The sequence below is a fragment of the Hyaena hyaena genome, unplaced genomic scaffold (assembly GCF_003009895.1).
Source record: "Hyaena hyaena isolate Hyena2069 unplaced genomic scaffold, ASM300989v1 scaffold_903, whole genome shotgun sequence".
In the NCBI taxonomy this organism is placed as follows: domain Eukaryota; kingdom Metazoa; phylum Chordata; class Mammalia; order Carnivora; family Hyaenidae; genus Hyaena; species Hyaena hyaena.
In genome coordinates, this window is record NW_024081538.1 from 407,984 (window position 1) to 425,238 (window position 17,255).

Sequence of the window (17,255 nt, forward strand, 5' to 3'; positions counted from 1 at the left end):
GACCTCACATTTATTTATAAATAACAATTTATGTTTAGACAAACAGGGACATGCAACATTAATTATTCTATCACTTGTTACTTCACAACAGATCTTACAGTTTATTCCATGCTATTCTCTCTGTATATAGCTGCATCACTCTTTTAGGTGTTTAGTGTTAATGTGCAGTTTTGGTGGGAATGTAAATTGCTACAGCCAATATGGAAAACAGTGCAGAGTTTCCTCAATTTATTAAAAATAGAACTACTATATGATTAAGCAGTGTCATTTCTGGATATTTATCCAAAGGAAACAAAGTACTCCCTCTGGAAGCTCTCTGCACCCATGTTTTTGCAACATTATTTACAATGGCCAAAATGAGGAAACAATCTAAGTGTCATCAATGATGAATGGATAGAGAAAATGTTGTATATATGTGGAATATTATTCCTCCATAAAAAAGAAGGAAATCCTCCATTTGTGACAACATGAATGGACCTTGAGAGCATTATGCTAAGTGTAATAAGTCAGAGAAAGGCAGGAACCATATAAACTATAAATTCACTGATACGTGGACTTAAACACAACAACAACAACAACAACAACAACAGAAAACGAATTCATAAAATACAGAGAACAGTTTGGTGGCTGCCAGAGGCAAGGGATGGGAAGTGGGCAAAATGGGCGGAGGTGATCATAAGGTACAAACTTCCAGTTATAATGGAAAACCCGGGATGTAATATATGGCATGGTGATTGTGGTTAATAATACCCTAATACAGATCTGAAAGTTGCTAAGAGAGCATACTGTAAAAGTTTTCATTAACCTATGAGTGTTGAGGAGTGTTAACTAGACTTATTATTCTGTTGATCATAATTCAGTATTTCACAATACGCAAATATTGGATCACTACGCACTGAAACCAAAGTAATGTTATTAGTTAATTACATCTCAGTTTAAAAAATGAAACAACAGGGGCAGCTGGGTGGCTCAGCCATTTGAGCGCCTGACTTCAGCTCAGGTCATGATCTCATAGTTCATGAGTTTCAGCCGCCCTGCATCGGGCTCTCTGCTGACAGCTCAGAGCCTGGAACGTGGTTCGGATTCTGTCTCCCTCTTTCTCTGCCCCTCCCACACTCATACCTTGTCTCTCTGTCTCAAAAATAAATTTAAAAAAATTTTAAGAACAATTTTACAAAGATGAAAAGCAACAATGACGATGACAATAGCAAAAGAGCATTCACGTATCCAGTCTGTTCTTGGACATTCCCATAGGTCTTTTTTTTTTTTTTTAATTTTTATTATTATTATTTTTTTTTACAAATAGTTTATTGTCAAATTAGTTTCCACATAACACTCAGTGCTCATCCCCACAAGTGTCCTCCTCCATGCCCACACCCCCTCCCCCCCACATCCATCAGCCCTCATTTTTTGTCAGCATTCATCCCATAGGTCTTTAAAAAGACCTACAGCATTAACTGATGAGTCTTTCTATTTAGATAGCAAAAGAATAGTCAGCTTCATGAGATTTTGTCAAGCCCACTTGTGCAGTTTTGTTGCTCGGGACTTCAGGTCTAAAATTATTTCAAATCTTAGAGAAATGAAATTATCAGTGTTCCATTATCCACCCTGAGTAACTGCAATAATTTAAAGGAATATTCACAGAGGCGAAGATCAGTGAGAGTTCTGTCCATTTCTGCTAGTGGTCTCTCTGTTCTTTGATGTCTCTAGCAACAGCTGTATATTGGATCTGCTTCTGCCGTGGCCCAAGTCAGATTCCATCAGTGTGACATGTACGGAAGTGCTTGTGCTGACTGCTGCCTGGCTCGAGACCCTTACTGTGCCTGGGATGGCATATCCTGTTCCCGGTATTACCCAACAGGCACCCATGCAAAAAGGTGAGAGAGCCCTCAATGGGATACTTCCCTTGTTTAGAAAACCCATAACACTTTTGAAAATATTTTTCTTTCTGCACACATTCCATGAAAACACCCGTGTTATTTTTGTTTTAAAAAACCATCATAGTAATATTTTGTTCATAATATAAGCTTTGAAAGTTGAATTTTCCCTGAAAATAACTCCTGTCAGTTATTGTGTAGAGATTGGAGTAGGGCATGCTGCTGGGTCGTTTTTTTCTTTACCCATGTTTGAATCAACTCTTCCCCCTCCTGACAACTTTCCTGCAAGACATGAAACCAGTTTGGATAAACTTAAAATGTGGAAATGGTAAGCCACCACACGTGAGGGATTCAAAGACTTAAAAGAAAAATAAATAAATAAATTCTAAAATACATCCTGTATTTGCCCCATGTCTTCTCGACCAGCTGGTCTTCATTTATTTCATTTTGAAAGTGAATATTTTAACTCCTAGGTAAATGCATGACCTGTATAATTAATGAAACGTGTGATTTAATTCAAGACAAATGAAAAGTACTTAGAGACTTCCAAACTCTAATGTCTATAATTCAGGGAGGTCACTGCAACTTATAAGAGAAGGTAAATCCCAGTATTCTTTGAACAGGAAACCTTGAAGTCCAGAAAGTATTTTGAAGGTTGGAGATCTTTGCTCACTCACTCGAGCCATGTGAGATTGTTCATTCTTTGGGGTAAAACATAAAGGAAGATACTTTTATGTCATAAGAATAAGCAGTTATTTTTTTCTCCTAGTAAAGTAACAGAAGACAATATAAAGCAAAACATAGAACTACATATGATTTCCTTACTGAAAAACAATTTTTATTAATTTAGTTATTTTTACTCTTCCACTCTGGGGTACTTCAAACTTTTAAAAAATCTAACCCACCTTAATATAGTTGTTACTTTTATAAGTTCACATATATGTAGTAGAATCTCATTTATAATAAACATAGTCACTAATTAAGAAGTTTTCTTAACTCGATGTTAACCACATTAACATTCACTCCAGTGAATACTTAATGAAAGTATATAATAAACAGTGAAAAGATACTTTGGGAGGACATTTGTAAACTAAACTTACCACCCATCTTAAAGAATTGAGCAAGTTAATTGAGTTTGTACAAATGCTTATTGATATTTAAAAACACTTCTTGGGGCGCCTGGGTGGCTTAGTCGGTTAAGCGTCCGACTTTCGCTTGGGTCATGATCTCGCGGTTCGTGGGTTCGAGCCCCGCGTCGGGCTCTGTGCTGACTGCCAGCTCAGAGCCTGGAGCCTGTTTCAGTCTGTGACTCCCCCTCTCTCTGACCCTCCCCTGCTCACGCTGTCTTTCTCTCTTCTAGAAATAAATAAAAAACATTAAAAAATTAAAAAAAAAAATAAAAAAATAAAAAAATAAAAACACTTCTTAAAGAATAGAGCCATGTTACTGTGTAAAAATATTGTTCAATGATTTATTTACCCATGGTGCCAACTACTGTACTGTGTGCAAGGAGAATGAAGAAGCAGTCAGTACTCCTTGGCTACAAGATCAGAACCTAAAGCGGAGAATGGAATTGGAAATAAGGATGGTAGCAGGTCACTACTGGGCACTTACTATGTATAACATACTGAACTAAGTGCAGTATACATTACACATTTTTTAATGTTCAAAATAACCTTCCAGCTCAGGCTTGTAGGTAGAAATATAAGAAGATTCTAGTTAAAGAGAATTTGTACAGAAGGTACAGAATGGTCAGGAAAAAACATGTAGTTCCCTAGGTTAGGAGTAAAGTAGCTGGTCTGAAGGGTGGAAAGGTCATTTCACCAAAAAAGAATAAAATTAAAATTATTAGCAACAATAACAATGTTTGCAAACCTTGCATCCAGTACTTATGAATAACAAGTATTGTATTTTGTTACTGTATTAAGGGTGCAGTATGGGTGATGAATTCTAACTGAGCAGTTTCCAAAACTAAATACTTCTTGACACATGGTACATCTTTTTAGAGTAGATGTCCACAAGCTTGATAATATATTTACAAAGGGTGGCCAAAAAGTTATTTAGTAAAAGTTAAACGAAGGGGCAAAATCTTAGGAAGGAGCACCATGTTTGAGTCAGGAGCTGTGCTCATAAATGAATTAGTTCAGTTCAGTGACATGTAATGGAGATCTTTCCATGTGTCAGATGTTTTTGAACCATCACCCACCCCTGGAGGAGAATTTTTGGATAGGCTCCAGCACATGAAGGGAAAATAGTTTGCTTTTATAGCAGGTCGTTTTTGCTTCAGACCTGACGAGCAGCAGAAATTGAAAACTGGTCACTAAAATAAATACTTTTCTGTTCACAGAGTGAAAATGAGTCAACAGAGAAAAAACATTAATTCACAATCCAAACCGCTTGTTTAAAATAGTCTTCCAAAATACACTCTAATTTATAGACCTAAGTCTTTTACTTCCCCTTGCTCTTGTATTTTGTCTATTTCCGGTGTTCTCTTAAAACAGTTTCTAAGTGGCAAGAGATACAAGAAAAATATACAATATTGAGAATAAAAGGCGACTTTGATTAACGTTACTAAAAGTCCTAAGCATTTATAGTCTTTTTTAAACACTGGAATAAAGGGCAGTTGCATTAAGATCGCATAAAATGAACTGAAACCTTGTTGGGGGATCTGATAGCTTTCTTTTTAAATTTATGTTTTCAGTGATTTTAAACAAAACTTTTGCATACTTATTATTCACATCTCTTATCTAGAATTATCTGATCTGTCTCCCCTATTCTCATATCACTTGTGTCATAATCCTGATACAACATTTCTGCAAAGTAGAAACTATTTCCTGTTTCATGGATTTACCCCTGCTCCATTATTCATTAATGCTCAGTAGACTTTAGAGTCCCAGGACCAAAGCAATACTTAATGAAGCGAGGGATCGACAGCAGTGGAATATTTCGTATCCAGATCTGCTATCAGTTATACATAGCTATGTACATGCTAGTTAAAATAATAAAGGAGCATAAAACTTTCCATTTTAGCTCCTTCTTTGTCAAGTTCTTTTTTCAATTTAATTCAATAGAATGATTCATACAGCAGTTTTAATCTTTATAAAATCCCACGTTTTTAGATAAACTCTTCTAATCTGCAGTCTCTCTTTCAAAGCACCATGATTTTGCACACAGGTCATAATTCAAAAAATTGGAAATATTCATCTGCTTTAGCTTACAACATAAGGAAATAAACCTTTGTTTTTCTCTTTTGTTTTTTAAATGTTTATTTATTTTTGTGTGTGTGTGAGAGAGAGAGCGCGCGCGCATGCACATGCACGTGCTCCTGGGAGAGGAGCAGAAGGAGCTGGGAGAGACCATCCCAAGCAGGCTCCGCATTGTTAGCGCAGAGCCCAGTAGGGCTCGAACCTAGATCCCACAGACTGTGAGATCATGACTTGAGCCGAAATCAAAAGTCAGACGCTTAACCAACTGAGCTACTCGGGTGCCCCTAAACCAAAGTTTTTAAAGTATTGAGTTGTTAACTGAGATCTCAACTTGTATGTGAGAAAGCACTCCATCTCTTGAAATGATGTTCCATTATCATTATTTGGAGCAATGAGGAGAGCCTAGAATGAAGAAAAAAAAATTGAGCCTGGACTAGAATTTCGATGTCATTCGAACAAACTTCATTTTACAAAGGAGGGCAGAAAGAACCAAGAAACAGACAAGATACGTATAAGATCAAACAGCACATGAGTGATGGCACTGGGATTTGAATCTGGTTCCCTTTTCCAAATTTTATCATTGCATATGGTTAAAGAATCTCATTGTCACTTTGGAAGCCTCTCCATCTCCCTCTGGGGTGAAACTTCTGCTTTGCCTTCTGTTTTTCCCTCAATCTTGAAGAAATGCCATGATTTAGAAAAGCAAGTGGTATTTTCTGCCTTTATGTAATACTTCTATTTTTATCTCTAATCTGAATTAATATGCTAAGAATCTTGAGGTTAGAATTTCAGTACTAATAATAATTTAAATTATTTAGTACTTCAGAAAGATACCTGCAAATTTAAAACAAGATCTATATTATAAAATGTTTTCCCATGGCTAAAGGATGTTTTTATTTCTCGCTTACATATCTAAGCAATATATAAACTATGACAATAACATGAGAAGTGATCCTAAATCTAATAGGCAGTTTTGCAAGACAGCTTATTAAATATGTATAACACAGAATCAAATTCAATAGAGGCAGATGATTTCTACCCATAATATCTGAATAAAAGAGTAAATTGAATATATGTTTACTGTATCTCTTTTTTATTAGCAACTGTATTTTTGCTATGTGATTATGATGCATATAGAACAAAATATTTGGATTTAAATACCTTTCCTTTTTTTGGGTGCATTTCTATTTGAAGGAGTTTTATGATTTTTCATTCAAATAGATGGTCTGCCTCAAATCATATTTCCCTTTTGCACACCTCCCTTACCATCCCAAACTCCTGTTTGAAACTGAAGAATTCTTGTCGCACTACATTTTTAACAAAATGTAAAGAGAGCTTTCTGTAATTATTGTTTCAGGGGGTTCCTGGGTGGCTCAGTCAGTTAAGCATCTGACTCTTGATTCCAGCTCAGGTCCTGATCTCAGAGGTCATGAGTTCGAGCCCTGCGTCGGGTTCTGCACTGAGAGCAGTGGAGCCCGTCTGGGATTCTCTCTTTCCCTCTCTCTCTTTGCCTCTCCCCACCCCACTGCTCCCCATTCTGTAAAGATAAGCAAACTTAAATAAATTATTGTTTCAAGATCCAAAATTCAAAGTTACATGGACACTTAAAAAACGTTGCATGTAGATCTTATCCATTGAATAATATTCAGTGGAAATATGGGAAACTATGCAACTTGAATTTTACCCTTGTTTTGCATGACTGATCAATTTTTTTCAGTAGCAGAATACTACTTGACTCTTTCATGCGGTTGGCTACATTTTAAAGTCTGGAAAATTGAAATCTGAACATCTCCTCAGTGCATTTACTTTCTTCCAGGCGGTTCCGCAGACAAGATGTCCGGCATGGCAATGCAGCTCAGCAGTGCTTTGGACAGCAGTTTGTCGGTAATCCATAGAAAATCAATTGCTCTGGGTTATTCAGGCTATACAGTGAAGATAAACTGCACACTCTTTAAAAGGGTCCTTACTTTCTCTGTGATTGATATATACTAGAACAATGTTACTGCAAGTATTCTTTTTTCTTCCACATAGTGGAATTTTAAAACAAAGTTTTTTAATTATATGTGAACATATAATTTTTAATTAGGAAAATAAGTTCCATATACCACTACGAAGCCTTGCTGTTGGGCCTCACAACAGGAGAATCTTAGAAAAGGTGCCACAGTGATTTGTAGGACTTCTGTCTCCATCTCAACCCTGGGAGATATCTTCACCATGTTACGTAACCTACGATAATCTTTTCAAGAGTGAGCCAACTTATATCAAGTCACCACTAAACTTTGGGATAGAACAAATGAAAAGGTTTAACTCTTCTACTAGAGTAGGGAAGCCTAGAGCTCAGGTGCAGATGTGAGTTTCTGAGGAAAGGTAGTAGTTGGTCTGATGGGTAAAGGATGAGAGGAAATGTCAGCTCCAGCAAATGTAAGGAAGTCAAACAACACAGAAAACTATGCCCTTGACTCTTCACACCTTGTGGGTGGTTGGAACAGGCTGGGATTGGTGTCAGTCACCAGCTTCAACCAGGAGGTAACAGGAAGGTGGATCATCATAACTAGGAGACCAGCAGTGCTAATGCACAGTCCAGAGAATGCACAGCATCAGTTTGCTAGACCCAAGGCTGACTGAGGGTTTGGTGCAGGATCTAAGCCTCTAAGAACATTAGCTAGAGGAAGGTAGGCTCCTAATCTAGGAAAATTTAGGGGTCAGTCTTGAAAGTGAGAAGGACTCATACATAAGGGGAAAAAAAATCCCAGGTTCTAGTTACTGAATTTGATTACTGGTTAATACACTAGTGAATACATCCACTTGCTTTTATTCCCTGCTGCAGTTCAGAGCACTTGCCCATATGCAAATTTGAGTTCAAGTCCAGTGAGAGCCTCTCTGGGCCAGGATAAATATCAAGAAGCTGCGGATCATGTCTGTAGTTCAGTTTTGTACCCTTTTCTTACTACAGGAACCCAGTATCTGAATAAAGTGCAATCCCTTGACAAGATCGCACTCACGCTTGTGTTTATGTAATGCCGTATCACGTCAGTTTCTGCTTTCTGTTTTTGTTTGTAACCGTGAATTTTATTTATCCTTTGTTTGACATGAATGTTTGGTGCTCACTCCCTCTTGCCTGCTTTATCAGTGGATATTGTCACTGATTCTCCATGCATTTAACACTGCTGGACCTTCTTACTGACTGTCATGTCCTTTGGACCCACGCTCCCAGCTACTTCCTTCTGGTCCTCTTCATAGCCTGTGGTACCTTTTTAAAGCCTAGATTTCGGTATATCACTGTCTCTAAATAACTTCTCTAATTGACTTGCATAGTAATTAGCAGTAAGTAACGAAAGATATTTACTTTTCTGCAGAGGTCTAAATAGTCTTTTAAACATATTACTGGTAAAATTGAAGTCTCATGGTTAATTTTAACACTTATGTTGTAGGAGATGCTTTGGATAAGACTGAAGAGCGACTGGCGTATGGCATAGAAAACAACAGTACTTTGCTGGAATGTACCCCTCGATCTTTGCAAGCAAAAGTTATCTGGTTTGTGCAGAAAGGACGTGACACAAGAAAAGAGGAGGTAATGCATAGCTGCACATGCATACCATGCTGTCTGGCATATAGTGTGTGATTAGTAAATAGATGATGATTTATTTGGTATTTAAAAATGAATAAGTCTATTGTGCTATGCGTATGTTATTTAAAGAGTGGATTTGTTTATTATGTGTGATTTATATACACATAAAAATTTTGAAATATACACACTTATTCCTATGTAGATATAATTTATAAATGCTATAAAAACTTGTGTATATTTAATTTTTATATGTATATAGACATGTAAATATGTACATATGTACACATATCAAATATAAAGTGCATACACATGTAAATAAATTATATATGTGTATGTGTATATATATGTACATATATATAATAAATTTGGGTTCCGAAAATTGTATTTGTATTCAGGAGGTACTCATAGTTTCATGATTTTAGTATCATGTCAAAATGATAGTCTTAAATTCTATCACCCAAGGTAATGTTCTAGAAAAATAGCAAATTCCAACACTGCTAACATGTATATCTTAGACATATGGATAATAGAATTAAAACAACACCAGCAACATCTGTTTGATACAGCAGTTCAATCATATATGAAAAATCGACATAGGGATTCCATTATTGCCCACTGGAAATAAAAGAAAGGCATCTCTTTGTCCTTTTAAGTAGATTTACTAACAGAGATTATATTTCTATTATGATCTAAATGAGAGAGGAATCAGTTAGGCTGCTTTTGTAGATGGAAGAAGAGGAAGCGTTTAAAATCTGGATTTTTTTGAAATTGATTTTGAGAGAGAGAGAAAGAGAGAGAACATTCATGCTCATGAGTGGGGGAGGAGCAGAGAGAGAGAGAGAGAGAGAGAGAGAATCCCAAGCAGGCCCTGCACTGTCAGCACAGAGCCTGATATGGGCCTTGAACTCATGAACCATGAGATCATCACTTGAGCCAAAATCAAGAGTTGGATGCCCAACCAACTGAGCCACCCAGGCACCCTAGCATTTAAATTACACACAAGGAATAGTGTAGAGGCAGTTACTGGGTAATCTTTATATGCAAGTCTAGGGATTAGGTTGTATATTGGCACAGTCAAGGGCATGAAGCAATTAGTGAAGGCAGATAAAGCATTGTTGATGCTAATGTGGGCTTTGAACTCAATTTTCACAAAAGTTGAGTTATGAAAATAGAATGGAATTTGGTTAATTAAAAGGAAATAGATATCGGTGAATTGTAGCAAAATGTTCCACAGTGAAAAGGTTTCAAGTTGAATAAGGGAAAGAAATGATAGATGCCTGTCTTCAGACCCAGGGAAAAGTTAGTAGGTGCATAGCAGATAGAAAGTAAATAAATGAAATCATCAACTATAGATTCCAAATGTAGAGCACATTGACTTTTTAATGCCTGTTTTTCTAGCCTGTTGTGAAACTAAAAATACGACATGTTTTTGGTCCAAAATCATATAATACATCCTGGAAGATGATTAAATGTATAAATCCCAGGTTCCTGGGATAGTTATTAGAGAGGAAGGCACTCAACAAAGGCAACCAGGGACAGGAAAACTCTCCTAAATTTTCATGACGTCATAAGAATAAACATGTGTCCAAAAATGTTAGAGCCTATTGCGCTAAAATACATTATTGGTTTGGTAGTAAAGTATTTTCCATCCCACAAATCTGATATAAAATTGAGTTTTAAACTCCATCATAACTCACTTGGCAGGAGAGGACCTGGAAATATTCTATAGCTCCTCTAGTTGAATGGCTTCAGAAGACAGAGAAGTAATTCTTTCATCAGTGGTTTTCTTCCCTCAGTACATTCTGTTTCTAATTTGGAACTCACCATAATCTGCCTCATTTGGAAATCCTTTCCAAATCATTTTGACATGCTGCATTCATCATTGTTCAATTATAAGCTTCTTTCTTATATTATTAATATAATCTGCTTCTCCTTTCCCCAAATTTTAGCCCCTGTTTTTCAAATTTCCATTACTGATATATTTACTAATATTTGAAATTTTGAATTTACTCTCCATTAGATGTCATGATAATATAATACTTAGTTTCTCTAAGCATAGCAATATATATTGATTTATACACAATCCAGAAGAAAACACAAAATTGGTAGCTTCATAGAAAGATGGATGTGTATGCTTAATACACAAAGCAGAATAATTTTGTCCTTTTAGGGTTTTTTAGAAGCCCTTTTAGAATCTTTTTTGAAGATTTTAGAATTTTTTCATGACCATTTATGTATTGATTGCAGTTACTTTTGATAGTTATATTATCAAATCTTGACCATTGTATATTTGTATAAGATATTTAAGTTCATCCACTCCATTTCTTTCCTCACATGGAAGTGCTTTTAGGGTACACCTGACAGTAGCCATGGAGGTCCATCACAGACACTACAGGCCAGAAGTCATTAATTTGCAGTCAGACCATAGCCTTTGTAAAAGAATTTGATTATAAAATGTGTGTGTGTGTGTGTGTGTGTGTGCACGCACACGCGCGTGCGCATATAGTTCCTTTTATAGAACCAAATTTTTGAGTCTGGAACTTCTGCCTACAAATCCATACTCAGCCCTGTCAAGTTATCTGGAAACTGCATATTCAGGTAGATAAAAATTTTTGCCCAATCAAGTTTTTGAAATGCTACATAGCTGAATTTCTAGAAAGCATCTAGAAATTCACCTATCTAGTTTCCAAACTGGTTTACTGCTGTTCTCTCACAGATGCATTTAATGGTCTCCTGCTTTCTTAAATACCACCCAAGAAACACAGTCACTGTACATGTTATGAATTCCATACATGTGTATTGAAAGCCTGCTGTGTAGGTACTTCATAAGGAAGTATTTTCCCAGACTCGATGACCTAGGTATGCTGTGCATCAGTTACTGTAATATCCTGAGGGAAAAGTCTCATTAGAAGAGACCTTATAGGTAAGTCTGTTCTGTGTGCATCTGCTGAACACAGAAACTGAAGTAGAAGTAGGTGCCTTATCTATTTGTTCTTAGATCTCACAAATGCACATTAGAAGGAATTGACCCGATCTTAAAAATGTGGAATGTGAGAGAGGTATGGGCCATAAACAAACTCTGTGACAGACCCAAGGTTTGAACTTAGATATTCCTGACTCCGCAGCTGAGATGATTCACATTTATTCATTGTCTAAGTACCAAGGAACTTGCTATGTGCATTTTCTAAAGTATACCCTTGTATTTGAACATGATTTACATATGACATAATTGAGACACTGAATGTTTAATAACTTTCCCTGGTTACTGACTGCTAGTAAATCATCTCAAATCCAAGTGCCTATATTCTTTCTACTAAACCCCACAACCTTCTGAAATTGGAACTGTATATACAGTTTCAGATACTCTGGGACATTGAGCAATGGAAAACCTTATAGAACAGAGATTCTAGAATTTGATATCTGAAAAATGACCCTGATACACCCCCCCACACACACACATATATATATTATTTTCTGAGTTCAGTGGAACATGCTGATGTAGCTTTGTGGGGGGTGGGGGGTGGGGCAAAAACAGTAGTCTTCATGTTTAGATGATGAGAAACTGCCAGTAATTTGAACAGTTCTCACTATAAGCACTGATACCAAGAATCCTTATTATACAATATATGCATCAGTGTATTTCCGTTCTCAACTGCCCTTCAAGGTTTCTACTCTACACCTGCTGGTAGAAGAAACTACCATCAAACTCATCAAAATATGAGTTTTCAATCATTTGGGCCTATGTAGATAGAAAACCCAGAGCATTCTGCCTCATTTTCTTAGGTGTTTGACTCAAATAATGCTTCAGTAATTATTTTGTAATGTTATCTACAGAGCACCCAATATACCCTGTTTCCATAGAAACTGTATTCTGAAGAACAGAGGAGGAGGATGAAGATGATGAAAATAATAGAAATACAATGAAAAAAGAATCATATTTAATGTATCAGATGATGATAAGAAGAAAAATACAAGAGAGGTTACCTGTCAGGAGAGGTTGCAGTTTTAAAAGGGTGTTCATAGAAAGTCTTACTAAGAAGGTCACTAAGTGACATTTGAAAAAAGACTTGAAAGAACTTAAGTAGTAGGCCATATGGCAGAGTTGGAGAAGAACTTTCTAGACAGTGGGAACAGTAGGTGTAAAGGCCCTTGAGATGGGGTGTACCTGATATATTCAAGGAACACTAGACTGAAGGGCAGTGTGGCCAGAGGGGAATGAGGAATAGGGAGAATTTTATACTGTGAGTTCAAAAGTGAGGTAAAGGGTCCGCTCATGCAGAGCTTTTAGGCCCTTATTAAGGGCTATAGTGTTTGCTCTAAATTAAATAGATAGCCACTGGGTCCTTTTCAGCGGAGCTATGACGTGATCAAAAGTCGGTTTTAAAAGGATCATTTTAGTTATTATGTTAAGAATATAGTATGTGGGGGTGGGAAGAAAGGCAGAAGCTAGTAATCATTGAGGTCCTAGGGACATAAATCTTCATGTGACGCAACGATAACTCTCAGTGTGTCTCTACCTCGAAGTCAATTAATGTACATGTGACTGCCTCATACACAAAAGAGCAATGTGATTTGCATGTGCTCTCTGTTATTATTCAGAATCCTCAAGGCTGTTTAACTTCTCAGGTGAAATGAATACGTTTTCAACTTGCTGGTCTCCTTTCTGTCTAAGTGCCTGCAATTAATGTTTTGAGCTCAATAAATACTCAGAGAAGGGGTGCCTGGGTGGATCATTCAGTTGAGTGTCTGACTTCAGCTCAGGTCATGATGTCAGAATGTGGGTTTGAGCCCCATGGCAGGCTCTATGCTGACAGTTCACACAGATTCTGTGTCTCCCTCTCTCTCTGTCCCTCCCCCTCTTGCTCTCTGTCTGTCTCTTGCTCTCTCACTCTCTATCAAAAATAACACATTAAAAAACAATTTTAAATAAAAAATACACAGAGAATACCTTAATAGGCAGTGAATAAATCATAGCCTTAGCCATTCAGAAGCTTATAGTCTTACAATGAATATGAGAATGTAAACTGATAATTATAATATATTGTTGAATATATTATATATAAATAAATATAGTAAAAGTTATGTTGCAACTATGAGAAAAGAAAAACTGTCAACAAACAGGCTGGGTATGGAGGTTGCATGATGGACAATCAGGAAAAGATTCAAGGCAGAGGTGACATGTGAGCTAGATCTTAATGGATGAGTAAAAGTTAACTTCAAGAGAGAACGGGATAAGTATATGTGATGGGGATGAGAAACAAAGTGGTATGTGTAGATCTGCGGCTGGAAATGATACAAAAATGAGTAGACAATCAAGGAACACATTTCACTTTACTTAAAACCCAATGAGAATACTTTGACAACCTTTGACATACATTGCCTCTCGAATCTTGTATGTATGCTTTGAGGATAGGCGGGTGTCTGGAAGACTGTTGAAAAAGGTATTTCAGTAGTCAAGTGGAAGATTTTTGACCAGAACTAAACAATGGTAGTAGGAAGGGAAGTAGTAGGAAGGAAAGAATAAAGGTTTTCATTTTTATGAGATAACATGCTGTGCATTTGATTTTTGAGATACAAGAGAAGCAGTCATAATGATTCACATGTTTTTTGTTTGGTGTTTCAATAGTTGATGGTGCAGGAACAATGATTTAAAGAACACAAGGAGGAATAGAAGGTTTAGGAGAAAGATGTTGAGTTCATTTTTGGCCCTGTTGAGCTGGGGTCTCCTGTAAAGCTTTTAGGTAGAGCTTTCCTGTGTTGTATGTACATTCAGGAATATAGAATTCAAAGGAAAGATTTTGAACGGCAAGAAATATATAGGAGACGTCAGCAAAGAGGTAGTAATTAAATTCCTGGAGGTAATAAAAGTAAGAACAATATAGCAGCAATTCTTCAATAATATTGCTTACTGTATGCCTAGCACTGTTCTATGAATTTTATGTATATTAATACTTTTAATCCCTGCAACAGTCTTATGAAGTGCGTGGTATTGTTGTCCGCAATTAATAGATAAAGAAACCAAAGCACAAAGAGATGAAGTCACTTACACAGTATCACACAGCCTATGAAATCAGTTTGAGTTTGAGACCAGATAGTCTGGTTTCAGTTCTAGGCCCGTAGTCACAATATCCTGGTGCGTCCAAGTGTCGTAGCTTACCTTGGAGAATGACTAAATAAGAAGCAGCTGTGAACCAAGCCTAGGAGCAAGGGGAAAACCCACATCTCAGAAAAAATTAGAAGACAAATTCTGTGAGATAAAGTGAAAACAGAAAAACAAATAAGCATTATAGTTAGCATTCTTTTAGTGTTTACTATATGTCCTGTGCTATTCTAAGTGTTTTATGTGTAATAACGTTTTTAAAACCTACAACATTTCTCTGAGGGAGTTAGTAGTACTACATGCATCATGAGGTTAAGTCATTCATGCAAAGTACAAAACTGGTAAATCCTTCTGGGACTAAACAGTGGTAAGTAGATAGTATATGGCTTAACTTAGTACTGACAGTGGAGCCAGGAGAGTATGAAATAATAGATCTGAGAGAAGAGAAGATGGAGAAGGATAAATAAACATTAGTCTTTGAAACGTTCAGAAAGCAAGTACTTAGTGTCCAGTGAGAATGTGCTCAATGCAACAGTTAAGCTAGGAGCCATCTAGCAGTGGGTTAGGTGATGAATGAGGCTGTGGCGAATTAGAAACAGCTAGTGTCGTGTATCTCACCTAAAGGTTTGAATGAGAAAGAGAGAGGTCAACAGAGGGAGACAAGAGTGAGAGAACTTTTAGGGTTTTTTTGAATTAAGAAAAAAATGTGACTTGGTCATGTTTATAGGTTGAAGGGAAAAAGGCATAAAGAAGAAAATGTGCAGCTAATTGATGAAGCAAGATAAAGAGCTTGTGTGAGAGAATGTAATTTTAGGCTAAAGTGAAGAAGTGAGTTTCAACAAGGAAGAGAAAACCTCCTCATTCTCTGAAGGGGGACAAAAAAAAAAAAGATTTTATGTGTGTGGATAAGGAAGATAAATTCGTCCCCAAAAGCCAAGTTTAGCTGTTCCAAACTCCTATAATTATTTAAATTTGAAATGCCAGTTCAAATCATCCTTATATGTATAAGGATGTATAAATTGTATTTTTAAAATGTTTTATTTATGTCTGAGAGACAGAGAGAGACAGCGTGAGCAGGGTAGGGTCAGAGAGAGAGGGCGATACAGAGAAAGAGTCTGAAGCATGCTCCAGGTTGTGAGCTGTTAGCACAGGGCCTGACGTGGGGCTCGAACCCACGAATTGTGAGATCATGACCTGAGCTGAATTTGGACCCCCAACTGACTGAGCCACCCAGGTGCCCCTAAATTGTATTTTTGTAATTGCAGAGGACAAAGCTGTTATAAACATAACTAAAGCACTGGAAATAATACATCCCGGAATTCATACTTGTTAAGACATTGGTTGGACAATTGAAGTATTTCTCTTCTGCAAAATGTACAGACACTGCACTTAAAATTTTTTTTAATGTTTTATTTATTTTTGAGAGAGAGAGAGACAGTGTGAGCAGGGGAGGGTCAGAGAGACAGGGAGATACAGAATCTGAAACAGGCTCCAGGCTCTGAGCTGATAGTCAGCACAGAGCCCAAAGCAGGACTCGAACCCACGAACTGTGAGATCATGACCTGAACCGAAATCAGACGCTTAACCGACTGAGCCACCCAGGGGCCCCAGACACTACATTTTAAAACTAAGTAAATGAGGGAAAATTTACACGTGTATTTATTGCTTAGGTTTAAATGTTTATTAGTTCAGGATGTGTACTTCTCAGTAATCATGATAAAAAAAACTTTAGTTTCTTTAAGCTACTATAACGTGAATAAATCACTTTTTACCGTAATACAATACTCACCATGAATGTTGTTAAGTTTGGAGCATATAATTTTAACCTGAAGATAGGGTATGTCTTTGAACGTGACAATGATTTAAAGCAGAAGTTTGGCAAACTACAGACTGGAGGCCAAATCTGGCCCTCCACCTCTTCTATAAATAAAATTTTATTTGAAAACTGCCACACCCGTGTGTTTACCTAGAATGTATAGGATGTTTTCATCCTATAACCACAAAGCTGAGTAGTTATAAGAGAGACCAGATGACCCACAAAGCCCAAAAACTTCACTGTGTAACTCTTCACAGGAAGTTTGTTGGCCTCTGATTTAAGGTAGAGTGAAGCTTTATTAAATAAGTATTATTCTGAAAAATATGTCTGTATGTTGGAGAAAAAACTATTTTCACGAATAACTAAGCCTTCACTTTGTGCGGAGCACTATAATGTTACTGGAATGAGTTTTCAATAAAACCAGACAATATGAATTGTTTCTTGGAGCGTGTTCTTTTGGACTATATTCATTAGCCCTTTACTGATAAAACCAATGTATATCCCAAAGACACTGTAAACAAGGTGGAGCTCCACAAGGAGTTCAACAAACGGATGTAAATTGCCAGTGCAGAAATAATGCCAAAACATATAAAATATTCTCCAAAGGGATATAAGGCAGACAAAGGAGTTGCTGGTCTCTGAGGTGAGCATCACAATTTATTTTTTGGTAAGCACGGAAGTTTCATTT

General features: G+C 36.8%; 1 protein-coding gene across 1 annotated transcript in view; it reads left to right on the top strand.

Annotated features, from left to right (window-relative positions):
• Positions 1 to 17,255, top strand: part of SEMA3E (semaphorin 3E) — a 248,001-nt gene that overhangs the window by 217,191 nt on the left and 13,555 nt on the right. The window contains exons 16-18 of the mRNA XM_039220705.1: positions 1,711 to 1,877; positions 6,900 to 6,967; positions 8,515 to 8,654. Of these exons, the coding sequence (XP_039076636.1) occupies positions 1,711 to 1,877; positions 6,900 to 6,967; positions 8,515 to 8,654 (375 nt within the window). The remainder of the gene's footprint in view (positions 1 to 1,710; positions 1,878 to 6,899; positions 6,968 to 8,514; positions 8,655 to 17,255) is intronic.